Genomic DNA, 19,509 nt, shown 5'->3' with positions numbered 1-19,509 from the left:
ATTTTAACTTCTAAGCAAACCTTTCGTTTCCTATCCATGTGTAATCAGTATAACATCAATCAATGAAATGGCATGAGGTCATCTCTTTATGTCTTGAGACAATGAGGAAATAGAACCTAGCAAAAAGAACTGTGAGCTAAGACGACAGCTAGAGATATTGGATAACCAAAAACCAAAACAAAGATGGGAAACAACACAAAATTAAAAACGTAGAGAAACTGTGAAGTAAGATAAAAGAAAGAAAATGTAAACTGTAAGTGATTTGAAGTTTATAATGCCATTCAAAAGGTAATACTGTAAATTTGATTAAGCCTGTGGGGTCAGCAATTAGAGACATGATATCTCTCATGCTTAATCAATTGTGGTATTAATGTTGAATGTCAAAATTTCAGGGTCAATTCCTGAATTACAGTCTCTAAAACTTGACTTAACAGGCCATTATGCTTTCATCTCGATTTGTCTATGAAGCATAAAGAACCCAGTCATGTATTACGGGTTTATAATGAACTGTTCTGTGATGATGATAATAATAAAAATAAAAGATCATCTCTATTTTTAAACATTTAACATAATCAAATTGCCCTGATTTTATGAAGGAGTCTGTTTAAGGATCAGTTTCCTTTACCCTTCTGCTAGCATTCTCCAAGATATTAAAATTAATATGCAAATTAGAAATTATTCGGGATCTGCCAACTTACAATCTAGCCAAAAAAAGAAATGTTCTCCTCAAAAAATATTTTCAAAGCCTGTTAGGGGTTAGTATACAGTATTTTTATATGAAAACAAAAAGCCCAATCATTTTGAGTCTTATTTAAAACCAACTACAGAACAGTATAGAAGACCTATTTTCCTGGAAAGTCTAACCTCTAGAAAGGTTACTTTCCAACTAAAGGGTAAAGATTCAGACTGAGGCTCATCAATTTTTGACCATCCTACAGCTGCAGTACACTCCAGTCCTTGGAGAAGAAAGGGGCATTCAGGCTCAGGATCCCCTCATTCAGTGCTCAGCTGAAATCAGGGTATGTGGGTGTGTATATGTGGGGGTGTCTAGTAAAAAAACTAGGGGTTCGGGTACTGTGCACATTTTTGCAAATGTCTGGGACTCAGTTGGAAAGACACATTATTACTGGATTGCAGTGCCTGCCCCCTGGCAAAGTTAATGGTGTTAATTTGTAAAGGTTCATTTGGGAAATGTTTGTGATTAATGCTTGCTCATTTGCATAACACTGTATTGTGTAAATAAAGATGTAGCCTTCTGCTTTCCAACAGTGGAGTTCTACCGAGATGATAAAAGCTGGACAAAGAAGGCTACTGTGGGACACTTCAACTAGGTCACATTGAATTTTAATGCACGAAGCCTGCCCTGGTACATTTATGTGGGTAATGGAAAACTGCAGAACGCAGCCTGTTTCCTGGGTAAATCTGCCTTCCAGATTGTTCAATAACCATATTTTCTACACTGAAGAGTGAAGGCAATTCCGTCTCAGGCTGATTTAGAAATGTTATTAAAGAAAATAAGGATGAGCATCTTCTTAATTCTTACATTAAAATGTAAATAGGGTAATTAGAAAATAATAAACTCCCCCAAAATAAAAAATGCTCAGTTTCAGAGCTCAGTTATGCTGATTACAGCACCAATACTAGACAGAGAGAACATGTATATGTCACACTTGTGAGTTTGCCATCCAGACTATGTGGCTTTACTGCCCGCAGTCTCAGTATGACTCGGAATTTTATTCTTTTCTCCATCATGAGCAGAGCTTTTGAGTGGTGCCAAGGAAGTGGGTGGTCACATGCTCACGTGTGCTGGTCTGTGTCTGTGTGAGTGACACAAAGACAGTTACAGACGTGGAGTGAAGCTCGAGTCAAAGCTGAACCTACTCCCAGAGCAATTCTGCAGTGTAGAGAGAAGACTAGCGTACAATAAAACTTTCAGTCATTCTTTCCTGGTCGTAACCGTTCCATCTGTAAAACGAGATTGTTTATACCCTGTTCTTCGAACCGAAATGCCATGGAAATGATGAGCAATCACAGAACTGGAAAGGTCTTTTTGCAGGTCATGTAGTTGATTTTAAGTTATATCATAGGAGGGGAAACTGAGGTCCACAGTGGTGAAGTGATTTATCAACTTAAGACTGAGAGGTTGTATCACATTCAGAGACTCTTACTCTAGCATTCTCTGCCCCCTCTTAATGCGCCCGCTCTGTGTGTGGAGTAACAGAAAGACAGAGCAGAAGGCCTGCAACAGGTTCTGGGAGGATCTGATAAGGTTCAACCTCAGATGCTTTCATTCACATTGTTTCTTAGTAAATTTGCTGCGAATCTAAAATAAAATAAAAACTTGGCATAAAATAAAAGCTCATTGAATGTGAAAAAAATAAGCAAAGTTATTATGTGAGGCAACATAAAATAGGAAGAGCTGTGGATTTAGAAGTAAGAGACCTGAATTTATGTCCTAGCTCTGACATATGTTGACTATGAAAATCTGTGTAATTGCAAGAGCTTGGAGAAGACCTATGTGTCCGCCAATAAGGGACTAGTTAAATAAACTATGGAACATCCACACCTAAACTGCTGTATTAGTTTTCTATGACTGTTGTAGCAAATTATTCCAAACTTACTGGCTTAAAAGCCAAAACACACTTATTATCTTCGGCTGTGTTCTTTTGGAGACTCTAGCAGTGGTTCTCAACCTTCCTAATGCCGTGACCCTTTAATACAGTTTCTCATGTTGTGGGACCCCCAACCATAAAATTATTTTCATTGCTACTTCATAACTGTAATTTTGCTACTGTTACATCCTGGGCGACCCCTGTGAAAGGGCTGGTCGACCCTCAAAGGGATCACGACCCACAGGCTGAGAACCACTGGGAAAATCAACTTCCCTCATTTTCCAGCTTCTAGAGGTTGCCCACGTTCATTGGCTTGTGGCCCCTTCTTTCAGCTTCAAAGCCCACAGTGGCCTCACATCACATCACTCTTTCTCTTTTGCTTCCTTTTCTACATTTAAGGAGCATAGGAGGGCCCACAGGATAATCTAGGATAAATGTTTCAAAGTCAGCTTATTGGCACCCTTAATTCCATTTATTACCTTAATTTCCTTCTGACATAAGGTAACATAATAAAAGGTTCCAGAGACTAGGACGTGAACATCTTTGTCCTACATACCTGTAAAAAACCGTGAGGAAGCTCTCTATGTTTAGACAGGGAAAATTCCCAGGATATATTATTACGTAAAAAATGCAAGGCAAAGAAAAGTGTAACTAGTACACTACCTTTTATGTAGAAAAGGGAGGAAATAAGAATATAGATTCATACTTATTTATATTTGCACAAACAAACCCAGGAAAGATAGGTAAGAAATATTAAAGTGGTTATAGGTAGAGAGGAGGTGGGAGGATGGGAAATGGGATGGAACAAGATTTTTCAGTGTATCTTTTAAAATTAATTTGCTTTTTGAATCATGTAAATATGTTATTATTGTTGTTATTATCATTACCTGTTAATCCTCACCTGAGGATATTTTTCCATTAATTTTTTTTTTTTTTAGATAGAGTGGAAGGGAAGAAAGGGCAGAGAGAGAGAGAGAGAGAGAGAGAGAGAGAAACATCAACATGAGAGAGGCATCAATCAGTTACCTTCTGCATGACCCCGACCTGGGCTGGGGATGGTGCCTGTGACCCTTCGTTCCAAGGGCTGATGCTCTAACCACTGAGACAAACCAACCAGGGCAATTTTTTAATTCAAGGGATTCATAGTTGCTCAAAGCCCCTATTATTCACTTGATAGTCAAAAAGCCTTCTGTTTTGAAGAGCCTACCATCAACCTTGTTACTTTCTTCTTCTTCTTCTTCTTTTTTATCCTGTCCCGAGGACATTTTTTCAATATTTTGTTCAGAAAGAGTGAGGGGGGGGGGGGGAGAGAGAGAGAGAGAGAGAGAGAAACATCGACGTGAAAGGGACACATTGAGTGGCTGCCACCCGCACGACCAAACTGCAACCGAGGTACGTGCCCTTAGTGGGAACCGAACTCGGGTCTCTCTGGACCGCAGGCCGACGCTCCAACCGCTGAGCCAAACCGGCCAGGGCGCTTTCCTTTTCTTAAGTCAACTCTTCTAATAGACATATCCTCGGTTGTCAGTGGCTTTGTATCAGGCATGTAACATGGCATTCTAGACTTCATGGAAGTCTATGCGTATTTATACAGATTCACTTTGTAATGTATTTGCATTGCATTATCAAATGTTTTCAACATCTAGTACTGCTGTACTGGGAATGCTAGGACTAAACAGGAAGCATGTCTTCAGGTGGGCATTCATTTTGCAAGGAGTCAGTTAAGTACGAACATTTTCATTTTATATTCATAAAGTTACAGATACTTTAAATTCCCTATGTGACTGTAAAAATTTGGATAATAACTATGCAAAGCTGTTAAATACACTTGGATCTATTTCAGTATTTATTATTCTGTCTTTTCTTACAAAAGTCATTTAATTATTATACCTTAAATCTAATAGTAATATTGTACTTTAATATATCTCTAGTAGTTATGTCTCTATCACTAGTTTTCTATTTATAAAATATTTCATGTCTCTTATCACATTAATTTTTTTCCACTCATGTTACTGAGTTATACTTTATATATAGTACAATTTCTTTTTAGGTATTAAGTTTTATGAGTTTTAGAAAACAAAAACAGTTGTTTAGTCACCACAACAATTAAGATATACACCTGAGAAAGTTCTTTCATGCTTTTAAAGTCAATTCACTAAACCACCCTCCCCTCAGTCTCTACTGATCTGATTTCTGTCTCCATAGTTTTGTCTTTTGCTGAAAGTCATATATGTGCAATTATACAGAAGTATATATTCATTATTTTAATATTTCTAATAAACATGAATCCTGTAACATACTCTTTGCAAAATGGCTTCTAAGGTGGAGTAGCTCCAGAAATATCACATATAATATATAATCTCCAGATTCAGATTTGCATTGATCATTGGCTTTACTTGGTAACTGGGTTTTATTATAAACATTTTAATATTATTTGTTTTTATTTCATGTTATTTTATTTCTACATTTTAAAATCTACATTCATAAAAGATTCATTTGTACCTTGTTCTTATTATCATTTTTTAAGCAGGTTAATTAGGCTGGCTAGATACAATAATTGACAAATCTTTTTCTATATTTGCACGTCTGGGAAAATATAAATCGTATAGTAAATTATTTTCTCAGGTAGTTAATACAATTTGGTGCGCGCGCACACACATACACACACACACACACACAATGTGACACTTGTGATCAAGAGTAATAACAATGGTTTTCTTCAGCATTCATTACTTTTTATTTTTTTTCATACTTTCATTGCATTTTAAATGTTAAAAAATACTGTCTGCTATTAAAGTATTTTTTCAAAAGTAAATGTAATTGGTGAGAGTAAGTGTAAAGTGGTCTAGGTGCAACCGATGACACAGAGAACGTCTAGCTTTTTTGAATATTAGTTACTCTATTGCTCAAATTACTATTGTTGACTTCAAATCCCGTGAAAATGTGGCACACTGGAATAAGTGGGCCGCCAAAAGGAGTGGCTGCTATAGAGTATGTAAATATGAAGTGATGTATGTATATACGCAGAACAGTCAGACTTTCAGCTCGACAGACTACAGACAGAGAGCAATGAAAAGGTGATACTCACATCCGAGTTAAAGCGAAGCTGACAGACATTACAAGAAATAACTTGTTTCTTCTTTGGGGGAATGGACACTCCAAACGTGTGGTTAATGACTGCTTTTTGCACAGGGTCCATCTGAAGATAAATGATAAAACAGTCAATGTATAACTTCAAAGGGTAAAAATAGTGTGAGCAAGTAAAGGTAGCTGTATTATTCCTTAAGGTTTTAACTTTTCATTCCCAAACAAGGGTAATAAAGAATCTCATTGAATAGTAATGTACTTGTTTCCAGGAACTGAAAACAAAAACAAAAACAAAAAACTGGTATGAAATTATAACACAAATCCGAGGAGAATCCAACCTCCCAAGAAATCATATGTATATTAGGAGCCTTGAAAACCTTAAAAGAATCATAAAACAAGAATATTTACAATCCAAAGGTCAAGAAAAATTTACTTGTTAATGTTTTCCCTATATGAGGTGATAATACTTACGATAGTCTGAAATGACCTCAATGACAATTATTACAGATATACTTAAGTTTCTTCAATTTTGATTTATGGCGAAGTAATAAATTACAGCCTCATATCCCAGCCCAGAAAATGTTGATCTTTATTTTAAAATAATATATTAGTTATCACGTCCTATAGATGAAATTCATTCTACTGGAAATGCATGTCACAATTATACTCTCAAATGCCCACAACAGATTGGTCAATATGCAACTCGTATTTAAATATGGATCAAGTAGTATTTTTTGACTTACAACTTGTGACTTTCCTCCCTTTGGTTTGCATATACCATGCAGATCCAGAAAAATATACAGTGATGAAAGTACTCAATCACAGAAAAAATATGACACAAATCCATCAAAATTCTTGGGGGAAAACACACACACACACACACACACTATTTTCAGAGCCTATGAAAAGAAAGACACAGCAGTGATTCTCTTGTGTGCTCCAGATAATAATCTCCAGCATCAACACTGGACAACTGGCAGTTCACAAAACAGTGCGGATGATGAACAAAGCGTGACTTATAAACACATGTAACATGAACTGACACCATTGTCTAGGAAATCTCCTGAGGTTAGAGTTTAGGATTGGATTAGCTGATGATATTTGGTAGAGAGGAGAAATGAAGACTATCCCTGGTCAGTAGTGTAAATCAACTAAGTGCAGAATTAGGAATTAGAAAAACTTAAATACATTAGAAAAAAGGATGGATTACAGAATTGTTGAATAGTAAAGTAGCCCATTTTTTGCTACAAGTTTAAGAGAGAGGACAGTGTATTGCCACTATAAAAACAATTATGTAGTTTGGGACACTTCCAAATTTCAAAGAGGGGAGTTTTCTGGAGTAGTAGAACACTTCTATAACCTGATTGTGGTGGTGGTTACACAAATTTATACATGTGTTAAAGTTCATAGAACTATACACACGCCCCCAAAGTCAATTTTATGTATAATAATTGAAAAAGTAAAAGAAAAAAATTGTTAATAGTATTATGCTTAACTACTAAGTATAAAATAGAATTACTGGAAAATCTGGGGATTTGTTTTGTTCAAGGCAATAACTGATTGTATTACATTTTATTTAATGAGATTTATAAAAAACAAAAGCAAGAATCCACAAACGAAATCTATGTTCACTTTCTTAGTTTACCCACAAGTATATACACTTCAGTCTCATTCATCTTTTTGTAAAATATGAAACTATACTTTCTGATTGTTACTAGAAATGGAAAATCAGTTTGGACGGGAAAATAATATAGCTTACCTTTGTTGGCAGAAAAAAAATAAAACACTACACTGTTTTGCAAAGTTAACAAATAAGAGCATTTTATTGAGATATTTTCAGTTCTCACACCCTAAAAATATATATCTGGTGATGCGTAAACTTTATGGGATAAAACCATATGAATATTCTCAGGCACCAGTTTTCACATGCCACTTTCATTATTTTTGCCATATCCATATACTATTATGTAATTATTATTCAGTTAATATTTTTTCTTTATTATTATTATTATTATTATTTTTTTATCCTCACCCGGGGACATTTTTCGATATTTTGTTCAGATAGAGTGGGAGGGGGAGAGAGTGAGAGAGAGAGAGAGAGAGAAACATCGACGTGAAAGGGACACATTGAGTGGTTGCCACCCGCACAACCCAACCAGGGCCGGGGACAAACTGCAACCGAGGTACATGCCCGTAGCTGGAACCGAACCCGGGTCTCTCTGAACCGCCGCAGGCCGACGCTCTAACCGCTGAGCCAAACCGGCCAGGGCAACATTTTTTTCTTTAAATCAAATAAAAATAGACTTAAAAAAACCTTAGCAATAATTATGAAATCACAGTTTTAATGTACATGTCTTCTTATTACTCATTTCAAAAAATATATTAAAAATTAACATTAAAAATGAAAATTTCATAATCTAAAATAAGTAACAGATATCCTAGTTGTTCCCACATCACAATCTAGAAACACAGACAAAAGACATAGCTGCAAAAATCTAGTTCTCAGTTTTCAGTAAACCCAGCTATTTGTTGGCAGCTCTAACATGACCTTGAATATAAATGTTCCTTTTACATTTTTGAAATTCTCTGCCTACATAATTTAAAAAATAACTCCTGATACAAATTTATCCTACTCCAGTCTCATATTTGCACATCAGCCTAAAAATTTCCATTTCTAGTCCCCAGGCTGAAAGCTCTCTGCCCTGAAAGGTGAATCGTGGCTGAGCACTCCAAATACCAAGGCACATGAGTTCCCAGCCATCTGCTCCCTGAAAGCCAGCTACGGTGATTCCTTCAAGAGACTCTAACTAGAATTGGCTTCTCTACTTTACATATATAATCCTACTTGTACCCATAAAATCAACTAAGTAAACACAGCCCTTTTACCCTGTCCCTCGTCATCTGTCATATCAAAATTTCATCCATGTTTCTCTCTTGGAAGAGATTTTTTCCATTTTCCACCTGATTCTCTATTTTCTTATAGGTAGTATTTCAGGGAAAGATTCACCTATTTTTTTTTTCCTGCCTAAATCTCTTTTATCTTTCTCTGTTGCTTATAACAGAATTCTATAATTCTTATTCATCATTTGGGGAACATGATTTAGTTGAAAGAAAACTTTAAGTGGTATAAAAAAGAGTGCTCTATTTACCAAATCATCTGATACCCTGAAACTGACACTGTCTGAATGATATTTTCCATCTATGTCATAATTACAAATCCATGAGTCATTTCAGTGGGATCCAGGCTTGTCAGGGACACAAAAAAGGGTTTCAGATCTCTCTTTCTCTTTCTCTCCTTGTTTAAAGTATAAAGTAGTAAAACCTGAATTTTTTTCTAAAAGTTAGATGAAAATAACTGTGATGTAAACTTACATTAACTTAAAATCTCCGTCCATGAATGCCATGTCAGTTCTCTGTAATCATAATGAGATATGTATAACTACATCACTGGTAATTATTTTATTCCATCACCAATTTTCAGGATGAATAAAACATTCATGATGAATTAAAACATTCTCATAAATCCTAAAGTGTGATATATGTGAGTGATTCAATTTAGTGTAGTCAAACTATATATATATCATAATAATTTCATATATTGAACACTTAGGAAAATTATTGGCGGTATTGCAATTACACAAGAAACTTTTATTTTTAAAGATTCAATTGACATTCCATAGATATTTGATTATTAAAAATAAACAAGTGTCTCCAAACATTGTTATTAAAATGTTTATATCACTTTCAAATGAACAAATTCCTTCTTAAATACTCAAATTACATTAGCTCTTATTCACATTACACAAGAAAGCTGTCTGTGAATTGAGAAGACTGAGATTCACTGATAAATAATGCTGAAAAAGCTTTTTTAAAGGGCAAAAACCCCACCTATCATATAGTTCTAGCTACTAGTATTCCTTATCTGATAAAATTTATTGGTCCCAAATAAACCTCTTCTTTTCTAAAAGAGTAAAGTTTGAAGTAGTAGTCTGGAATTTTTAGGCTAGCAAGCACATTTATATAAAAATGTTAAAAATCCACTTTCTTTGTTAATCTCTGATTAAAAAACCTGAAATGCTGACTAACTAAAAAGCATCAAGAGTTAACACTTACCACTCTGTCCAATGAAAACCGTGCAGAACTGAAAGCAAAACCTATTAGTGCAATTAACTGGTAGGTAATAAAAATAAAAAATGGGTTTGTGGCTGTTACCAAGAATCAAGGAGATAACTGGAGGCTATGTATTATATCATAGTACTTATAAAGGAAATTAATGAAGATGGCCTTATCATACCATCTATTCTATTTTCAATATCAAAATAAGAACAAATAGGTATCTTTGGTGTATTCACCGAGATTATGGAATCATAAATCTCTGTGAATTTTTTAAGAGATCATTACTTTCACAGAGTATACCAAAAAGTAATTTACATGTGCACCATGTAAACAATCATAAAAACATGCAGCTTCCAATAAAACCCAGCCACAGGGCAAAGTAACACACTGCAGCCCTTCACTGAGGGCAGGATGGACACAACCAGAGGGGAGAGAGTCTAGGGGAGGCTATGTGATCAAAGGACTTCATACTAGATGATATTTAGATTCCAGATAGTATTGCGAGATGAAACTTCAGGCAACTAAAATAGAATTACAAGCTTTTTAACTATCCCAATAATTTTCAAGAGGCCTGAATTTTGAACTGTAGTCTTGTAAGAGTCTTATGATTTCACTGGCCATCAAGTGGAACTGCGGATGGGAGTACATCGCACACTACCCGATTTTTAAAAGCAAAAAAGAATGCTCAAGACTTATACAAGGCATTCTTCTTTTTAACCTCACCCGAGGACACTGTTGCATTTATTTACAGACAGAGCGGAGGGAGAGAGGAAGGAAGAGAGAGAGAGAAACATTGACATGAAAGACTGGGGACAAACTGCAACCGAGGTACATGCCCTTAGCCGGAACCAAACCCGGGACTCTTCAGTCCGCAGGCCGACGCTCTAACCGCTGAGCCAAACCTGCCAGGGCACAAGGCGCTTGTTTATGTGGTTAAATGGCTGGATATCTATACAATTCTTAAAGATGGGGAAATTCCATCTTGAATTTAGCCATCTAGTTTAACCAGTGTTCTAAAAATTATTTGGTAAGCACTTATTGTACAATATACTAGTTTTTCTACGAAACAAAAGGAGACACCAGGTTTTTGGCTTTTAAAATGTAAAAAGCAGTCATCCAACAAACACTTCTGGAGGCCCAACATGTTCAGATGCTGTCCCAGACATGATGGGATGAGATGACTCAAACGCAAGAAAGGACCTAATTATAAAAGCTGTAAAGTGAAAAACATGGTGTAAACTCTATTTAATTGGAGGGTGGGGAAAGAAGTGACCATTAAGCAAAAAAAAAAAAAAGAGGCATGAGAAGGCACACGGAGGTCTTTCTCCTCTGCCCACCCTCTTTTCTGATTTTCTCAACTTCACGGGTCCAGGATTCTCTTTTCAACAGTGACACAGATGTGTTATCCTCCCAGGGATATGTGCCTTTCAATTCCTTCTACAGTTGTGCAATGATACTACTACACATAATAACGGCAGCTTAGATTTGCAGAGCTCTTACTATGTGCCAGAAACTACACCAAAGGATTATCTTGTGTGGTCTCCACCATCACGAGGGAGACACCATTATTATCGCCCTTCTGCAAATGAGGGATCTGAGGCTTTGAGAGGTTTAGTAACTTGTCACCCTCCAGTTTTCAGGTCTGAAGCCAGGATTCAAACTCAGGCAGGAGTCTCTCCTCACCGTGCTCCCTAATGGAACGCTGAGCAGGGGTGCGTGGCACTCCCACAGGGGGTGAGATTTGGGACCAAGGATGACTGTTCCTAGAATTTCTGGAGCCTGGAAGGCAGCTGCTTAGTCAAACTATTGGTAAGATCTACTTGGTGCTTAAGTGAAGATTTCCTGGAAGAGTGTCTTGGCTTTTCTCTTTTTGATGTATTTATACCCTTCTTCGGACAAACTCATTTCTCTTGAGCAACTTCAGGAGAGCCATAGATAAAACCTGGGGCTGTCCTGTCCTCTTTCCCCATTGTGACTGTTGGCTTTGTGCACGAACACACATACACACACACACACACACACACACACACACACACAGAAATTTCCGGGAATACTTAGAGATTGCACATAGCAGGTGACAGTCATATTTTGCACCTGTCTTGGTTTTTCTGCAAAGAGGACCTCAGTTACTACACGCTTGTGATTTAGGGCTTTCTAGAAGTTTGGCAAAGCACCAGTTTTTTGGTAATCAAGATTATCAAATTACAGTAGTATGAAAAAAATGACAATATGTTTCCCTTCCTTTTTCAATATCGGATTTACGGAAGAGAATATGACAATAGGTCCTCATTAGAACTTCAAACATTCATGAAGTGACACATTTAAAAGTGACAGCCACATCACTGAAAAGCAATATTTTTCAGAAGTTACTTCAAAAAATGCTTTGTCTTTTATATTTAAATACTCTCACCACATGCTTTTATATTACTGTTTTACTTTTCTCAAATCCTTGAAAACTTAAATAGAAACAAAACAGACACAACTATCACAAAGACAATTTTTTTCTCAAATATCAAAAAAGACAAACAATTGCATGTTGTTGGCAACATGTGCTCAGCCACATGACTTTGTCCTGCTTTGGCTTTCCAATCAGAATGCTCCATACAAACCAGCCACATGGGCTGTGACAGTGGGTTTGCACGCTATGGTGAGACCTGAATTCTTGCAACTGACATGTGTAAAAGCTGAGACTTGCCACAATGACACTGCTTGTCCTACCCAGGGCGCCCTAACAGGGACCCACCTGAATGCCATCATTGTCTTTGGAAGAAGACGAATGACTTGTCACTCTCTCCACAGACTGTTGATTCAACAAAGACCCAGATGTTTGGAAAAGTGCTTCCCCCCCAGACCCCCAGCTCATTGCTAGAATCACATATTGCCGGTGCCTTGCAAACAAAATCAAATGTGCCCCCGTTCTACTGAGACACCAGAAAGCAATTGGTCATTCAGAACTGGCATAAAGGCTAAACTAACACAATGCATACTTGAGAAAATAATAGTTCACATTATATCTAAGTCTCAGACCGAATAAAGCTATTATTATTATTATTAATACTAATATTTTATCAAAATGTTGTAGGCTTTTAAGTATTTTGAGGCTGGCTGACAATTAACGCTATCTGATTACTGCAAAAATTAAGTAGGATCCCAGGATCCTTTTCCAGAGCCTCCCTAGAGATGGTAAATATTCTCCGTTGAAAATACAAGTGGGAGTGGGCCCACTTATTTGAAGCAGTCAATCAGAGTAGAGCACAGATTAGAATCTCCTTCCCCGGTCCCCCTTTTTTTGTGTAAGTGGATTTAGAAAGCTTGATATCTTATACTTGAATTCCATACAGTCAGTCAAAAACTCTGGGATTCATCACATAAGTTGTATATTCCATTGACAAAAAGGATGACTAGTGTAAGGAAAAAACACTGTGATCGATTTTTAGGATCTATTTGGAAAGGAAAACTAAACTGCATTTCCAGTAGTTTTTTTGAGAAATTCCTTTTTTTTTTTTTTTAAGAATAAAAAGAATCTTAAGATGCTAAGAGATTTGTGTTTCTGCCATAAAATGTCATCTTTCTACCTTTCTAGATCACTCTGACAGCAAAAGATGCAACCTTTTCAGAGGTTAAGTATTTCATATCAACTTAGTTCTGTCCCTGGGAATTTTTGCTCCTTTCCAACACATCACCCGTTTATCAATGACTTTCAATTTGCACAAACACTGTATCGTCTTGAAAATTAATTCATTTTAACAAAAGTTTATTAAGTGGCTGTCATGCACTCTTTTCGGAGCTGGACAGAGTGGAGAACAGCCTTAAAAATATAATATTCTAGCTGGGGAGACATATCTAAAGTAATAAGGTATTTTCAATGTTTTAAGTATCATGAAAAAAATTTAAACAGGATAATGCGAATGAAACAATATTTTATTATAGGTAATTCCTATAAACATTTTGGTTGTCTTAATACAACTGTGATTCAGATACTTTTATATGTAAAACCATACTAAATATGTAAAAATAAGCACATTATTCCATGCATTAGGGCAGCTGATACAGAATTCAAACTCGTACAACTTGTAACAGCTGTAGAATAAGGGCCTGCTCCTCAGCGTTCAAAGTGTCTGTGGGGTCTTCGCAGAGGATTTTCTTCAACTACCAAGTCCCAGGACAACAGCTGGACCTCGGGCCACCACTGTCATCCCACCCTGAAGGAGAAAGGGATACTAAAATGATCTGCATCCTGGAAGTTCTCAAAGTGCCAGATGAATCTCACCTGGAGGCCTCTCTAGTAGGTTTCTGTACAGTGTCACTGACCTGGGACTTAGAGGACAGCAAAATGATCTAAGTTTTTTGTGACAATATTACAAGAAAATAATGTTCTTCATTGGTAGCACTTTTAGAACTTTAAAGAGTTATCAAATGGTAAAAGCAAAAAAAAAAACAACAAAATGAATGGGGGTTTTCAGCATCTCCCGCTCTTTAGTGGAAACCAGTTTAACACTTTGACAGATAATTTTTAAATCTGGGTGAATAGAATGCTTTTTCAAGTTCTTTTCCAGACAGTGGTTATTTTGTAAGTGGGAGATGCCATAAGATTAAACCTGTGTACTTTCCTGACGCTGAATGTCTCACTCTGACAGTAGATTCTTGTAGGTAATAAATACGGTCAGTACAAATGTAAAATGTTCCGTTTTCCTGGCTGGCTCCACACCCTGGTGATTTTCCATGCTGCCAGGGATCAAGGGTGATGTAGCAAAGCTGTAGTTATGCCGATGGGTAATTTAAGAAGCCACATCAAAGAGCATTTTTAAAAGTTCAGTTTCACAAATAAGACTTTCAGCTTATGTCAGCAATGGTTATGAGACTTCATTGAAGGTCCACTCAGACCTCATGGCACGGACACACACACCCAGCAACGTTTTGGGTGTTGATGTTCCCATTTGAACATCAGATGTGTAAATGAAGGAACTCAAATTCAATTGCATATGTACCCATACTCAGGGTTAAAAATATATTTTGAAATGTCTAATTGCTTCATGTGATGTAGTAAGGGAGAACAGACCACCCTCAACCCAACTGCAACTGCTCCTTTCAATGCAGATAGAAAGCATTACAGAAATGAGCTTAATTATGTCTCCTAAGGACACACAGTGCTTTTCTGTTTGTTTCCATTCGTGAACAAGCAAATACTTAGATGTGACTAGAAACCATTAGGAAAGAGAGGTATTTTTCCATCAGGACACAAAAAAAAGTTCTTGAGAGGGTTTCCATTTTTTTCAAGATTTGATGTTCCTATAACTAAAATAATTTTTGGCCAATAGTTGTGTTCAGATATAAAAGATCTATAATATCTGTCAAAGACAAGGTAAAAAAAAAAAATCCACATAAAATTGTTAGATGCCCTCTTGAAGTAGCATGAAAAAAGTTGCAAAATTTTTAAGAAAAATGAAAGACTACCAGAATCTTTTAAGGGAAATAATAAGATGTTCTGTCTATTGTGAATTTTAATAGCACAGAAGAAGAAATGAAATGATGACAAATACTATAAATATTTTTTGTCTGTGGAAAGTTTCTACCCTCAAAACATTTAAAGTTTGTATTTCTCCATGAGGTATATTCACGTTTCAAAAACAAAACAAAACAAAACCCAAACATCTCAACTATATTACCCACGGAAAAACACCGACAAAGCTAGTAAGAGTACCTATTCAGAATGATGGGAACAGGAACAGTATTCCCCAAGAGAATTTAACATATATGAGTCAGGTGTTTCCTATATTATTTAGTACTATGTCTCCTCAGGGTAAAATATATCAAAATGTAAATCATTTTACTGGACTGAAGAACATTTTTTCAATAGACGTGAAAAATACTAAGATACGCATTTGAAGGCAGGTCATGAGAAGTGATTATTCTACAGTTCGTTGGAAGAAGACATCCACCTAAGGTTTGCAGGTACAGGCTAGTACCTGAAATAGCAGACAGTCACCTCGTTCTTGGACTTTCCTGTTGCTGATTTTTGTTTTTAAATAGTGACTTGAAAACAACAGGCCATACTCTCTCCAAGATTAAATTTCCATAATATAAAATTCATTGCCAAAAATAAGTCTGAGAAATATTTTTTAAAAAATAGAATTTTTTCTTTTTTCTTTTTGCCTGGCTGGTGTGGCTCAGTGGTTGAGCATCAACCCAGGCACCAAGAGGTTGCCAATTCAATTCCTGGTCAGGGCATATGCCCAGATTGTGGGCCAAATCCCCAGTGGGGTCATGCAGGAGGTAGCCAATCAATGTTCTCTCTCTCATTGATGTTTTTGTCTCTCTCTCCCTCTTTCTTACTGCCTCTCTAAAATAAATAAAGAAAAAAAAAATTTTAATCGAATTTTTTATTCTTTAGGAGAAAAAAAAAAGGCATACAACTACCTAAAATTACTTGCTGATACTTATGAATATAGTTTTAAAAGTTATTTAAAAAAGTTATTGGTGTTAAGTCTCCAAATCTAAGTAAGCAAGAATATTTGCATGTTTTCTGGCAAACAGGCTAAAAAAAATGTTGTAAAGGCTTTCTAAAAAAAAAAAAATTTTTTTTTTCTTTATTGGTTTTTTAGAGAGAGGAAGGGAGAGGGAGAGAGAGATAGAAACATCGATGAGAGAGAACATTGACTGGCCACCTCTTGCATGCCCCCCACTGGGGATTGGGCCCACAACCTGGGCATGTATCCTGACCAGGAATCGAACTGGCAACCTTTTGGTGCATGGGTTGATGCTCAACCACTGAGCCACACTGGCCGGACGCAAAAGCGTTCTAAGGTACTAGGGAAGTAATGAGCTTTCTTGATTTAAAAATCAATACACTTCCTGAACAGCCAAATGCATTAACTGACCTTGTTCCAAAACCATTCCATCAAAGCTAAGTTTGAAAGGTTGTTCAGTAACTAATCAGATATATACAGATACTGAGGCAAAACAGGTCTGTGACACAAATTTAAAGGTATTCAATGAAAAGAAAACCCCACGAGACAGGAAGAAGTGAAAATTGGAAACCTGGGCCTGTGGGGATGTAGTCTTCATTCTGCAAAGCAAAACAGAAATGAAGTCTTTTTTTTCCCCAAATGGAGGACAACACATTTCTTCCTCTTGCACTGAGAAGAAGCTGACAACTGAGGACTGGCAAGACTCTGTGCAAGGCCACAAGTCTGCAGAGCTCCCCTCTGAGCATCCTGGGCTGCTACGCCCCATGCCACTCTCCTGCTACAGTGGTCAAATGTCAGAGATCACCACATTTTCAAACTGTGTTTTCATTTATTTTAATTTGAGTCCTAAAACCTTCCCCCTATCCCACTCCCAAACAGGATCTTACCTAAAAACTCAATACAATGAAACACTAAAAACAGTTCTGGTCAAAGCCGGCAGGCCAGGCCCCAGACCCACCAGCATGACTTTAGTTCAACTTCCTCACTTGAAAATGGGAATATATTTGGAGAATTTTAATAACTTGCTTTTGAGCCTTTTAAGCTAAGACTATAACCCAGATCTCCTACTATGGTTCCAGATTTGTAAATAAAAACTTTTTTTTTTTTTTTTAGTATAAATATACGCCAGGCATTTCATAAGATATTTTTATGCTATGACCTGCTGTTTATCTGAAATTCAACTTTAAGTATGCACTTTGCATTTTATCCGTGCCCTCGCTCCTGTTCCCATCCAAGGATGTCGCAGCTATAACCATATTGTTTCTACTTGTCCTCTTTCTTCTTGCAGGCTCACCTACCACACTTAATATTGTAGGACTTTAATTAGAAAAGTGGTCCAAGTGGTTTTGTGCACAGGTAATATCAAAACTACTTTATGTCAGTCATTCACCTCGCTACTGCCTTTAGGTATGAATGTTTATGTGTATGCATCTAACTCTCTTCAGCAAAAAAAAAAATTTTTTTATTCCACTCTACATTTATATTATGCAAAATATACCATACTTGTAAAGTAAAATAAAGAGCTTTAATAAAGTGCCTTCCTCTGCTCTTTGCTTTATTGAATAAAGCTCTGTTAATGGGATATCTTGACATTGAACATTTATCCATTTGATTTATAATCATTTTTATGTGATTGCAAGGAGGTGATAGTGCAAACCCAAAGTAGTTTAAACTGAACTGTCTTTCTTTTCTTATGAATTTGTAAGGAAATGGGCAAAACTACTTTATCCATAAAATTTACTTCAAATACACTAAAGTCCTCTCTGCATCTCTATGTTCTGAATGGAGCAACATATATAAGATAAAAATGAATACAAGTGACATCATCAAGTTAAAAATGTGCTTATATTATGGTTATATTTTGGCCATGGATATGGCATCAAGATTTCGTAATTAAGCAACGGAGCAAAGCCTGCATGAGCCACATAGCAAATTGTCATGAAACATAAAATCCTTCAGTAACATTCATGAACGTGTTTATAGTTATTTAAAATTTACCTTTATTGTTGAAAATATTACAGATGTACCCCCTTTTCACTCCCATTGACCCCCTCCATCCTGCTTCCAACTCCCCCAGGTCTTCACTGCATTATAGTCTGTGTCCATGGGTTACGTACATATGCATATAAGTTCTTTGGTTAATATCGCCCCCACTTAGCTTCCTCTAAGTCAAGCAACAATCATTTGTATTTATAATCCATCTATTCATTATGAAGACTTTCAGAAACATTTCTGAATTATTCTGTTGTTTCATTCTGAAATTTCGCCTATCGAATGCCTGGTGCTTCAAAGTCTTCACTAAACTCATTTGAAATTTTTATTCACTCCTCTGTCTTTCCCAACCCCTAACACTTTTACTAAGATGGGACGAACACCTACATCTAACAACAGGAGAAGTTATGTCATTTTAATGTAAAATGTTCCGTATAATTAGTCCTGAATCACCACATTCCTGCCTCCGCAATGTTACAATAACAGCGGGCAGTTATCAAACCACTGCAGGACTGGCCTCCGGAAGCTGGGGTTAAAAGCTGGCCTCTGGAAATCAATCCCACGCTCAGCAGAGGAGAATATTTCAGTGATATGAAGACTGAAATGGAGACTAGAATCTTTTTGTGATTACCCTTGAGGCTGAAGTAAATGCAAAAAGGTGTCTATGAATTGCTGATAACTTCCTGTGCTGACCGATGCCCAGGGAATTCTGATATTACTCTTGCTCTGTAACAAAATGATGGTTCCCCAGAACTCCACGTCTGGGTGTCACGAGGCTTCTTCACAAGCTACTCACCTTTTCAAGGGGCCGGGCTGAGAGGCAGCAGCTCTCTCTTCTCAGAAGACAATGGAGGGTCTGATTGCACGAGGAGTGATGAGCTAGCTATGTGCTACCAGCTGCCTTTCTGGAAAGTTCTTTTATGAAGAAACTGATTTAAAATGTATCTGTTTTAACTCTCTCCTCCGCACCACACAAAGGCACAAGTCTAAAGATTGGCACATTTCTCTGCTGTTCTTAATAGCTATGGAGCTATGAATATCTTGGCTGGTATAATTTTTAAAGTTTTATATTTAGGCTAATACTCGTATTCTGAAAAAAAAAATAGTTTATATACATATGTACATATAGCCTTACGATCTATGCACTATTTTGGAATAGAATACAAAACTGCTCATCTGTCTTGAGTTTGTATCAAATTTACAGTTAGATGTCACTGCTCAGGGCCCAGCCAAAG

At 36.7% G+C, this 19,509-nt stretch overlaps 1 protein-coding gene across 5 annotated transcripts in view; it reads right to left on the bottom strand.

The window, feature by feature from the left end:
- ZNF385B (zinc finger protein 385B) overlaps positions 1-19,509 on the bottom strand; it is a 371,095-nt gene that overhangs the window by 43,717 nt on the left and 307,869 nt on the right. For all 5 annotated transcript variants that reach the window (XM_036254058.1, XM_036254060.1, XM_036254062.1 and 2 more), the window contains one exon: positions 5,701-5,811. In XM_036254058.1, the coding sequence (XP_036109951.1) occupies positions 5,701-5,811 (111 nt within the window). The remainder of the gene's footprint in view (positions 1-5,700; positions 5,812-19,509) is intronic.

The sequence above is a fragment of the Molossus molossus genome, unplaced genomic scaffold, assembly GCF_014108415.1.
Source record: "Molossus molossus isolate mMolMol1 unplaced genomic scaffold, mMolMol1.p scaffold_m16_p_11, whole genome shotgun sequence".
Lineage (NCBI taxonomy): Eukaryota > Metazoa > Chordata > Mammalia > Chiroptera > Molossidae > Molossus > Molossus molossus.
The sequence above is the reverse complement of the archived record's forward strand: the minus strand, read 5'-3'. Positions and strand labels throughout refer to the sequence as shown.